This window comes from Musa acuminata, chromosome BXJ1-10 (genome assembly GCF_036884655.1).
Source record: "Musa acuminata AAA Group cultivar baxijiao chromosome BXJ1-10, Cavendish_Baxijiao_AAA, whole genome shotgun sequence".
Lineage (NCBI taxonomy): Eukaryota > Viridiplantae > Streptophyta > Magnoliopsida > Zingiberales > Musaceae > Musa > Musa acuminata.
The window spans coordinates 4,878,588-4,890,163 of record NC_088336.1 but is presented as its reverse complement, the minus strand read 5'-3'; the positions used below and the strand labels follow the sequence as shown (position 1 = coordinate 4,890,163).

General features: G+C 62.9%; 2 protein-coding genes across 2 annotated transcripts; both read right to left on the bottom strand.

Annotated features, from left to right (window-relative positions):
* Positions 1–4,870: 4,870 nt before the first annotated feature.
* Positions 4,871–5,923, bottom strand: LOC135595106 (uncharacterized). The gene has a single exon (XM_065085623.1). The coding sequence runs from the start codon at positions 5,921–5,923 to the stop codon at positions 4,871–4,873; it is 1,053 nt and encodes a 350-aa protein (XP_064941695.1).
* Positions 5,924–5,956: 33 nt separating this feature from the next.
* On the bottom strand, positions 5,957–6,331 carry LOC135595105 (uncharacterized). Its single transcript, XM_065085622.1, has one exon. It carries the CDS (start codon positions 6,329–6,331, stop codon positions 5,957–5,959), a length of 375 nt encoding a protein of 124 aa, XP_064941694.1.
* Positions 6,332–11,576: the final 5,245 nt, after the last annotated feature.

The window sequence follows — 11,576 nt, the reverse complement described above, 5'->3', positions numbered from 1 at the left end:
TTTTCGGGTCGGTGGTGCCCCTTCCAGTAACAAGGGGTGGAAGGGGAGGTTCTTCTATGTCAGCCGCGCGCTGGACTGGGGTTTCGGGGTTCGGTGGTCCGCGAGGGCGGTCGATAACACCACCCCATGTCTGGGTGAAGCAGAGCGCCAAGCCCTAGTGAGGCTCAAGGAAATTCTCCCTAGGTCACAGGCCATCCGTACCATGACCGAGCAATGGCTGGTCGAGGCGGGCCTCAGCCCGACGCCTCTGGGTATGTCTGGTTACGTTTTGTCCGGGCGCTTGCGTGGTTGGCTCCGGGTACTAACTTCTTTTGTTCCTCGCAGGTATGGTGAATCTGCGTTCGCTCTTGGGGGGTCAGGGTTCGGAGCTCCCCCTTCCAGCTTCGCCGGCCGATCCGCAACCTCCAGTTCCCGCTCCGTCGACCAACCCGCTACCCGGCTCGAAGGGCGCCCCGCTGGAGATCAAGGCTGGGCGCCCTTCGAAGAAGGCGAAGATGACCCCGCCGAAGGGGTCTGAGGCGAGCTCTCACCGCGGAGGGGCGGGCCCCAGTCGGCGGAGGCCCGGGAGGGGTCTTCACCTTGTGTCCGTGCGCGACCTCTGCCGGCTTCCTGCCAGAGACGGGGAGCCGTACCTAACGCGGCTGGCGAGCGAGCTCCTGCCCGGTGAGCTCAGCGACCCCCTGGTTCCCCGCTGGGAGGGCTTGTCTCGGGGGTCTAAGAGGGGCACTCCATCCCGATATGGCACGGGACTTGTATGTTCTGCCCTCGGAGGCACTGCTCAACAAGTCGGCCCAGTCGCTGACCTGGGTAAGTGTGTTCCCGTTTTCCTGGTTCGTCCATCCGATGCCGGCCTTCTTTACCCGTTTCCTTCTGCGCAGGGTCTCCACTACGCGGTGGCTCTGATGGACCGGGTGCGCGACGCAGGGCGAGTCATCGGGGGCCTCGTCCATCGCAACGCCGAGCTCCACCGCCAAATCACAGAGGTTCAAGCTGGGGCCGGCCTAGAGGCCGTGGCGACCGCGGAAAAGCGTGCGGCGGGTCTGGAGGCGGAGGTGGCGAGCCTCCGGTCGGAGCTCGAGGCCTCAAAGGAGGCGAACGAGGGGCTGCAGAAAATAATGAGGGTGGAGCGGACCGAACTCCGCCTATTGAGGACGGAGGCGAGCGCCCTCAGTAAAAAACTGGACGCGACGAAGGCTGAGGCGAAGACGGCCTCGGAGGCGCTGGCAGAGGAGGCCCGTCTCCAACCCGCGAGAGACAAGGAGCTCCTTGAGGCTTACAAAAGGTCGGAGGGGTTTGAGCTCGGGCTGATGCGGACGGGGTGGGTGTCCTTCGAATACGGATACCGTATCGCCACGTCTCATTTTCGTGTTCGTCACCCGGGTCTCGAGGTGGAGGAGGATCCTTTTACTCCTCACCCCGAGGACCGGGGGGTGGACATGCCCGAGGAGGTCCCCTTCGATGATCGCCTAGAGGTCCCCCAAACATAAAAAAGGGGTTTTGTATTTTGTTTTTTGGCCAGCCTTTTGTAAGTCGTGTCTTGTAAGTGGGCTTGCTCTCAATGCAAAAGAAAACCTTTTCTTATCTCGACTGCTGTCTTCTCTCCTTCTGGGTGAAAAAAAACTTTTTCTTCTCTCGGCTTGCTTTCAGCACCTGGTCGGACCACCTTGGCGGCCCGACAAGGTTTCAAAGAAGGTTTCACTACTTCAGACAAAAAACTTCTTAAGGTTCCAGACATTCCAGGTTCTCGGCAAGGGAGAACCATTCATTGTCGTGAGTCGGTAAGTACCTGGTCGGATCACCTCGATGACCCGATAAGGTCCTTCCCACTTGGGGGCCAGCTTCCCCCTTGCTAGGGGCGGGTCGTTGACCTCGACCCTTCGCAGGACTAGGTCCCCTAATTTGATTGGTCGGGGTCTTACCTTTTTGTTGTAGACCCTCGCGACGGTTCTCTGGTAAGAGAGGGCTTTCAGGTGCGCGTCAGCACGTCGTTCCTCGAGCATGTCGAGACCGGCACGAAGTCCTTCGCTCGAGACTTCTTGGTCATAGCTCCTCGTCCGGAGGGTGGCAACAGCCATCTCGGGTGGCAAGACGGTTTCGGTCCCGAACGTCAAGCTGTACGGGGACTCCCCGGTCGCGGTCTTAGGAGTGGTGTGCAGCGACCACAGTACACTGGGGAGTTCATCTGTCCAGACTGATCGGGCTGCGGATACTCTCCTTTTGAGTCCGTCCAAGATGGATCGGTTAGTTACCTCCGCCAGTCCGTTCGTCTGAGGGTGGGCCACCGAACTGTACCTCAGTTGAATGCCATGGCCGGCACAGAATTCCCGTAACCTTCTGTCGGCAAACTGAGGTCCGTGACAATGGCCTTGGGCAGCCCAAACCGAGTTACTAGGTTTTTCCACACGAACTTCTCCACTTGATATTCCGTGATCGTCGCCAGCGGCTCGGCTTCGACCCACTTTGTGAAGTAATCCACTCCTACGATTATGTAACGCCGCTGTCCAGAAGCTGGTGGGAAGGGCCCGAGGAGGTCCAAACCCCACTGTGCGAATGGCCACGCGCAGTCGATGGGGCTGAGCGGGACCGCTGGCTGTCGGGGTGCGCGGGCATGCTGCTGGCACGACCTGCACCGCCGCACGTAAGCTTTCGCGTCCCGGCACATGTTCGGCCAATAGTAGCCCTAGCGGAGTATCTTGTGCGCCAGGGTTCGCCCGCCGACGTGTTCGCCGCAGACCCCCTCGTGGGTCTCGGCTAGGACCGTCTGGGCTTCGTCAGGCTCCAAGCATCGCAGGAGGGGGTAGGTGAAGGACCGTTTGTAAAGTCGGCCACTCTCCTCGGTGTACCATGCGTGCGTGTGACGTAGGCGCCGAGCCACTGCTTCGTCGAGGGGAAGGGTTCCATCCCGCTTGAAACGCAGCAGCTCCTGCACCCACGTGGTCGGCGTGCCGCCTGAGGCCGTAGTCGCCACTTCAATGGCGCGAGCAGGGAGCTCCTCAACCTCCGGCCGCGCCTCGGAGGTCGGCTTCGACGCCAGCTTAGCTAGCGCGTCGGCTCGTTCGTTTTCCTTCCTCGGAATGTTGGATAACGTAAAGTATTGAAACTTGGCAGTTAGGTCCCTTACCCGCGCTAGGTATCTCGCCATGGTTGGGTCGCGGGCTTCGTATCCGCCGCTGAGTTGCTCGGCCACGAGCTGCGAGTCGGTGAAGACATGTATCGCGGCTGCCTGCATCTCGAGGGCCAGCCCTAGTCCGGCTAGGAGCGCCTCGTATTCCGCCTCGTTATTGGTGGCTTTAAACCCGAAGCGGAGGGAACGCTCGAACGAACGTCCGTCAGGGGCAACGAGGACCAGTCCCGCGCCGGCACCCCTTGAGTTGGCCGAGCCGTCCACGTGTAGGGTCCAAGCTTCGGGGGTTTGCTTGGGGTCTCCGTCCTCCATCTGAGTGAACTCCGCGATGAAGTCGGCCATTGCCTGGGCTTTAATGGCGGTCCTGGGCACGTATCTTATATCGTGTTCGTCGAGCTCTACCGCCCATTTAAGGAGTCGACCTGCAACATCAAATTTTGTTAAGACCTGCCGAAGAGGTTGGTCGGTGATGACCTCCACCGGGTGTGCCTGGAAGTAGGGACGCAACTTCCGAGCCGAGAGCACCAGGGCGAGCGCGAGTTTTTCTATTGGCGAGTAACGCTCCTCAGGTCCGTTCAGGACATGGCTGATATAGTAAATCGGGAGTTGTTGGCCGGAGCTTTCCTTAATAAGGACAGAGCTGACTGCTCGCGGGGAAGCCGCTAAATAGAGGCCCAGCTTCTCGCCAGGGGAGACAGAGGCGAGGCGGGGGAGGCTGGCCAGGTGCCGCTTCATTTGTTTGAAGGCCTCTTCGCATTCCGATGTCCATTGGAAGTTCTTTGGGTTTTTGAGCGCCTTGAAGAACGGGAGGCAGCGATCGCCTGACCGGGCGAGGAAGCGAGACAGGACGACAAGCCTTCCGTTAAGTTGCTGCAGGTCTTTAATCGTTCGGGGGGACTGCATGTTGATTATTGCTTGAACCTTCTCTGGGTTGGCGTCTATTCCTCTCTCGTGTACGATGAACCCGAGGAATTTCCCGGAGGTGACGCCGAAAGCACACTTTGTGGGGTTGAGTCGCATGCCGAACTTGCGCAGTGTAGCGAATGCCTCGGCCAGGTCGGCAAGGTGCGTTTCGGCTTCTTGACTTTTCACGATCATATCGTCCACGTAGACCTCCATGTTCCTCCCGATCTGATAGGCGAACATCTTGTTCACCGTTCTCTAGTACGTGGCCCCAGCATTTTTTAACCCGAACGACATGACCTTGTAGAAGTACACCCCTTGATCGGTGAGGAAAGCCGTATGCTCTCTGTCCTCGGGCGCCATCCTGATCTGGTTATACCCTGAATAGGCGTCCATGAAGGATAGGCGTGCGTGACCAGCTGTTGCGTCGACCAGCTGGTCGATTTTCGGAAGGGGGTAGCAGTCTTTAGGGCACGCACTGTTAAGGCTGGTGTAGTCAACGCACATCCTCCAGCTTCCGTTGTGTTTTTTCACGAGTACTACATTGGACAACCATCGGGGATATTTGGCCTCTTCTATGAAGCCAGCTGCTAGGAGTCGGTCCACCTCTTCTTGTATGGCGCGTTGTCGGTCAGGGGCTTGGCGCCGGGGCTTTTGCTTCACTGGGCGAGCGTCAGGTGGGATATTGAGATGATGCTCCGCGACCTCCGGGTCTATACCCGTCATGTCTGATGGGGACCAGGCAAAGATGTCGGCATTTTCCCGTAGGAGCCCGACGAGTCGTTCCTGCTCCCGCTCGGGCAGCTCTGATCCGACCTTGATCGCCTGGTCGGGCCGAGCCTCTCACAAGGGTACGTCGACAGTGGATCCCTTCGGCTCGGGATGAGGAGCTAGTTTTTTCGCTTCCCGTGGGTCTTCCAGGGGTGCCTCGGTCTTGGCTCTCTTTCCCAATGAGAGGGCAGTAAGGTAGCACCGCCTAGACTCTTGGGGGCTTCCCGTGACTTCCCCGACTCCCGCACGAGTTGGGAATTTGATGGTCTGGTAGTAGGTTGAGACGACGGCCCTGACCTTGTTGAGGGTCGGCCGGCCGAGTATGGCATTGTAGGCGGTGGGAAGGTCGACCACCAAGAATGTGGTCATCACTGTTTTCGACCTCGATGGGGTCCCCAGAGTCAAGGGCAAAGTAACAGCTCCCAGGGGTGATATTGAATCTCCCATGAAGCCGGTGAGCGTCGAGCACATCGGGATCAAACTTTCTCTGGCCAAACCCAGCTTCTGGAAGGCGTCGAAGTAAAGTATATCGGCCGAGCTTCCCGTGTCGACCATGATTCTCCTCACTTGCGCGTTGGCTACCCTAGCCGATATCACTAAGGCGTCGTCATGATCGGGGCGCTCGGAAGCTCCGGTCGGGAAGGTAATCTCGGGCTCGGGCTCGCGTCCCGAGGTTTCGTCGAGAGCGGCTCGGGCATACGCCTTTCTGCCCGACATGGAGCCGCCCCCAGATGCAGGGCCCCCGGCTATCACATCGACGGGGCCCTCCGGTCGGGGTGACCGCTCCTTGTTCGGCCGGAGATACTGGCCGAGGTGTCCTCTGAGGATAAGCTCCTCGAATTGCCTCTTCAGCTCATAGCACTGTTCGGTGTCATGCCCGGGTTGTAGGTGGAATCGGCAATACCTTGAACGGTCCGCGAGCTCCCGCGGGTTCCTCATCGGGTGAGGGTCCTTGAGCAGCCCCTTCCCCTTCTCGTGTAGGAAAATCTCGGTTCGGGATGAATTCAAGGCGGGAAGAGGAGGTCTTGATTCGGGTCTGTCAGTCCTCCGCCGGGAGGCGAGGGGTTGTAGCTGTCGGGGTGGCTCTGACTTGACCTTTTTGTGATCCTCCCGCTTCCTAGCCATCCAAGTCTCCGCGGCGACGAATTGACTGGCACGCTAGAGCATTTCGGGGACCGCAGCGGGGGGCCGCTCCACGAGCGACCAGAAGAACCTGGAGGGCCGTAGGCCTGTCATGAATGCCTGCATTAAGAGGGAGGGGTGAGCATCCGATAATCCGCGGATCTGCATCGTAAAGCGGTTCACAAAATGGGAGAGGGGCTCGTCCTCCTTCTGGTTGAGTCCGAGGAGCAGCGCCATGGACGGCTTCGGTCGGGCATAGGCCAAGAAGTTAAGCTCGAAATCCTTGGCGAGCTGATCGAAGGAGGCGACGGTCCCGGGCTTCAGGCTACTGTACCATCCGCGGGCTAGCCCCCGCAGAGTCGTCGGGAACGCCCTGCACATCAAAGCGTCAGAAGTCCCGTACAGCGCCATCTGAGCGCGGAAAGCGGCCACGTGGTCCGCTGGGTCAGCGACGCCATCGTATGCGTCTAGCGAGGGGAGGCGGAAATGCGGCGGGATCGCCTGTTCTTGTATTTCGGGGGTGAACGGGGATCCTTGGTGTCCGTCCGCCTCGAGCTCCCCTTTTGACTTGCGGACTTCCTGTTGTACCTCGTCCAGTTTTTGACTGACGAGCGCAGCTGAGCTCGCAAGGCATTCGTCGAGTCGGCGGTCGGAGCCTCAGGCTCGGGGCGGCTCGCCGTGTCCTCCGCCTCCCGGCTCCCGGGCCGTGTTGCGGGGTTCCGGGGCGAGATAGGAAGCTCTGGAAGCGAGGCGTGAGTCCGGACATGGGGCTCCCGTTGCTACGTGGGTCGGGTCGCATGCGGAGGGGCTTGCGGGGAGACGATCGGGACGATAGTTTGCACGATGTTTGTCAGGGCTCAGACCTGGTGGGCGAGGTCACGGAAGGCCTCGGGTGACACTTGCGACGGGCCGGCGGGTGTATCACCGGGAGGCGTCAAGCCTGGGTCATTGAACAGTTGCCAGTAGCGTTCTGACACCGCCGTGGGGCGTTCGTCGTGGGTTTCATTATGTAGGGGGTGTTCCCTCGAGGCGGGGGGCCCGGTCGTCGAGGGTCCACCTAAGTGGATCTGCTGATCGCTCGACATTTGGATGGCCCTCCTTCTAGCGCCAATCTGTTAAGGTAAGTAACTTTCTCAGCCGTGACCTCGGGGTCGACGCGACCGGTTCAAGGCTCCAAATGACTGGGATCAGACGTTGTTAGTGTAAGTAACTTTTTTAGCCGTGGCATCGGGGGCCGTCGCGGCTTGGTTCGGGTCCGGATGACGGGGATCTTTCTGGGGGCGCTCCTCGGGGTCTCCCAGCAGCCGAGCTCGGTGGTTCGGGTCGGGAGGTCGGGTCGTCCCGGTCGGGAAGAAGCTCCGCCACAGCGCCAGGAAGAGGCGACACCGTCTCGCACCTGCACACAGGTCGGGCCGGGGTGCTCGACCCGACCCCTCCGATGATCAAGTTAGAGAAAGATGTGGAGGGGGTTTAGGAGGAGGAGAAACCTCCGTCTGTTGGGTGTCTCCTCTCCTCCTTTGCCAAGGGCTCGGGGGTATTTATAGAGGAGGTTTGATGTTACCTGATGTAGCTGTCTGCAGGGCAGGACTGTACCTTTGGTTGCGTGGGAGGCCGAGCTGCTGCAGGGTATGGCGAGCTTCGGGCAGTGCGTTGGTCAGGGGGATGACGTGTCACATTGCCATTTTTGTCCATATCATATGCCCCCCCGAAAGGAGCTATGCGTCGGTTTTTGCATGCAGGGAGTCCGATGCATGGCTTCTTACTTTAGGTAGGCTGTTCATGCGGATCCGAGGGGCATGACGCAGAAGGGCCGGTCGCGCGAGCGCGTCTCGAGGAGCATGAGGCCGAGGTGCGTAATTCAGTCAAGAAGTCCAGCAGAGTTGTACTCGGGAGAAATGGAGCCGATGAGGGCCGAGGAGCACTACGCAGGCGAGCTGGGTGGCGTAAAGCCGAAGAGCCGAGGAGCACGACACAGGCAGGCCGCGCAGGCGTGGTCTCGGGTGGCGTAAAGCCGAAGAGCCGAGGAGCGCGACGCAGGCGGGCAGGCCGCGCAGGCGTGGTCTCGGGTGGCGTAAAGCCGAAGAGCCGAGGAGCACGACGCAGGCGGGCAGGCCGCGCCGGCGTGGTCTCGGGTGGCGTAAAGCCGAAGAGCCAAGGAGCACGACGCAGGCGGGCAGGTCGCGCTGGCGTGGTCTCGGGTGGCGTAAAGCCGAAGAGCCGAGGAGCACGACGCAGGCGGGCAGGCCGCGCAGGCGTGGTCTCGGGTGGCGTAAAGCCGAAGAGCCGAGGAGCACGACGCAGGCGGGCAGGCCGCACATGTGTGGTCTCGGGTGGCGTAAAGCCGAAGAGCCGACGAGCACGACGCAAGCGGGCAGGCCGCGCAGGCGTGCAGCCGAAGAGCCGAGGAGCACGATGCAGGCGGGCAGGCCGCGCTGGCGTGGTCTCGGGTGGCGTAAAGCCGAAGAGCCGAGGAGCACGACGCAGGCGGGCAGGCCGCGCCGGCGTGGTCTCGGGTGGCGTAAAGCCGAAGAGCCAAGGAGCACGACGCAGGCGGGCAGGTCGCGCTGGCGTGGTCTCGGGTGGCGTAAAGCCGAAGAGCCGAGGAGCACGACACAGGCGGGCAGGCCGCGCAGGCGTGGTCTCGGGTGGCGTAAAGCCGAAGAGCCGAGGAGCACGACGCAGGCGGGCAGGCCGCGCAGGCGTGGTCTCGGGTGGCGTAAAGCCGAAGAGCCGAGGAGCACGACGCAGGCGGGCAGGCCGCGCAGGCGTGAAGCCGAAGGGGGTGTCCTCGAGCATTAAGCGACCGAGGAGGCCTCGGGCATTATGCGACCGAGGTGGCCTCGGGCATTATGCGACCGAGGTGGCGGCCTCGGGCATTACGCGACCGAGGTGGTGGACTCGGCAAGCATGGAGCCGAGGCACTCGGCGCAGGCAGGCTGCGGCCGAGGGACGTAACCTAGGTGGGCAAGGCGATGGATATGGTCGAGGAGTTCGGCGCGGGCAGGCTGGCCGCACAGACGTATCTCGGGGTTTATGGAGCCGAGGGGCACGACGCAGGCGTACTGGCGGCACTGGTCTGTCTCGGGAACATGGAGCCAAGGAGCACGACGCAGGCGGTCTGGTCGCGCAGGTGTGTCTCGGGGATGATGGAGGCGAGGAGCACGACGCAGGCGGGCAGGCCACGCAGGTGTGGTCTCGGTCATCATGCTACCGAGGAGCACGACGCAGGCGAGCAGACCGCGCAGGCGTGGTCGCGAGGGCCATGCGGCCGAGTAGCACGATCAGGCGGGCAGGACGCGAGGACGTGGCCTCGGGCACCACGCGGCCGAGGAACACGACAGGCGGTCGGGCCGCGCCGAGGTGGGTCTCGGCAGAGATTGGCCGAGGTGCTCGGTGCAGGCAGGCTGCGACCGAGGGACACCGCTCAGGCGGGCAGGTTGCGCTGAGGTGGGATTTCGGTAGAGAGTTGCTGAGGTGCTCGGTGTTGGCAGGCTGCGACCGAGGGGCGTGAACCAGGTGGATAGGGCCATGGAGTTCGGCGCGGGCAGGCTGGCCGTGCAGACGTGTCTCGGGGTTTATGGAGCCGAGGGGCACGACGCGGGCGTACTGGCGGCACTGGTCTGTCTCGGGAACATGGGGCCAAGGAGCACGACGCAGGCGGGGTGACCGCGCAGGCATGGTCGCGAGGGTCATGCGACCGAGTAGCACGATCAGGCGGGCAGGACGCGAGGACGTGGCCTCGGGCACCACGCGGCCGAGGAACACGACAGGCGGTCGGGCCGCGCCGAGGTGGATCTCGGTAGTGATTGGCCTAGGTGCTCGGTGTAGGCGGATAGACCGCGCATGGGGCCGAGGCAGCGTGCAGCACGTTGGCTGCGCATGTGGCCGAGGCAGTGAGGTTGCGTGCTGGCTACGCACGAGGCCGAGTGGACGAGGCAGTGAGGCAGCTGCGCATGTGGCCGAGTGGCCGAGGCAGCGATGCTGCTTGCCGGCTGCGCATGTGGCCGAGTGGCCGAGGCAGCGTGCAGCGTGTTGGCTGCGCATGTGGCCGAGTGGCCGAGGCAGCGAGGCAGCAAGGCAGCATGTTTGCATGAGGCCGTTTGCTGGCTGCGAACGAGGCCGAGTGGCCGAGGCAGCGAGGCTGCGTGCTGGCTGCGCATGAGGCCGAGTGGCTGAGGCAGCGTGTTGGCTGCGCATGTGGCCGAATGGCCGAGGCAGCGATGCTGCTTGCCGGCTGCGCATGAGGCCGAGGCAGCGAGGCTGCGTGCTGGCTGCGCGCGGGGCCGAGTGGCCGAGGCAGCGAGGCAGCGTGTTGGCCGCGCATGAGGCCGAGTGGCTGAGGCAGCGAGGCAGCGTGTTGGCTGCGCATGTGGCCGAATGGCCGAGGCAGCGATGCTGCTCGCCGGCTGCGCATGAGGCCGAGGCAGCGAGGCTGCGTGCTGGCTGCGCGCGAGGCCGAGTGGCCGAGGCAGCGAGGCAGCGTGTTGGCCGCGCATGAGGCCGAGGGGCCGAGGCAGCGAGGCAGCGTGTTGGCTGCGCGTGTGGCCGAATGGCCGAGGCAACGATGCTGCTTGCCGGTCGCGCATGAGGCCGAGGCAGCGAGGCTGCGTGCTGGCTGCGCGCGAGGCCGAGTGGCCGAGGCAGCGAGGCAGCGTGTTGGCCGCGCATGAGGCCGAGGGGCCGAGGTAGCGAGGCAGCATGTTGGCTGCGCATGAGGCCGAGTGGCCGAGGCAGCGATGCTGCTTGCTGGCTGTGCACGAGGCCGAGTGGCTGAGGCAGCGAGGCAGCAAGGCTACGCGCTGGCCGTACATGAGCCAAGTCTCTCAAGCGACGCCATATCTCTCCTTATGCATGGGCCGAGTCTCTCAGGCGACGCCATATCTCTCCTCCTGCATGCCGCGGCCGAGGAGCAAATTGCGCGTGCATAGAGGAAGTCTCGGGCGAGCCGTGGCCGTGGAAGTCTCGGGTAGGTTGTGGCCGAAGAGCTCTCGGGCACGCTATGGCCAAGGAGGTCTCGGGTAAGCCGTGGCCGAGGAGGTCTCGGGTAGGCTGTGGCCGAGGATTTCTCGGGCACGCTATGGCCGAGGAGGTCTCGGGTAAGCCGTGGCCGAGGAGGTCTCGGGTAGGCTGTGGCCGAGGAGGTCTCGGGCACGCTATGGCCGAGGAGGTCTCGGGTAGGTCGTGGCCGAGGTCTCGGGCACGCTATGGCCGAGGAGGTCTCGGGTAGGCTGTGGCCGAGGATTTCTCGGGCACGCTATGGCCGAGGAGGTCTCGGGTAAGCCGTGGCCGAGGAGGTCTCGGGTAGGCTGTGGCCGAGGAGGTCTCGGGCACGCTATGGCCGAGGAGGTCGTGGCCGAGGTCTCGGGCACGCTATGGCCGAGGATTTCTCGGGCACGCTATGGCCGAGGAGGTCTCGGGTAAGCCGTGGCCGAGGAGGTCTCGGGTAGGCTGTGGCCGAGGAGGTCTCGGGCACGCTATGGCCGAGGAGGTCTCGGGTAGGTCGTGGCCGAGGTCTCGGGCACGCTATGGCCGAGGAGGTCTCGGGTAGGCTGTGGCCGAGGATTTCTCGGGCACGCTATGGCCGAGGAGGTCTCGGGTAAGCCGTGGCCGAGGAGGTCTCGGGTAGGCTGTGGCCGAGGAGGTCTCGGGCACGCTA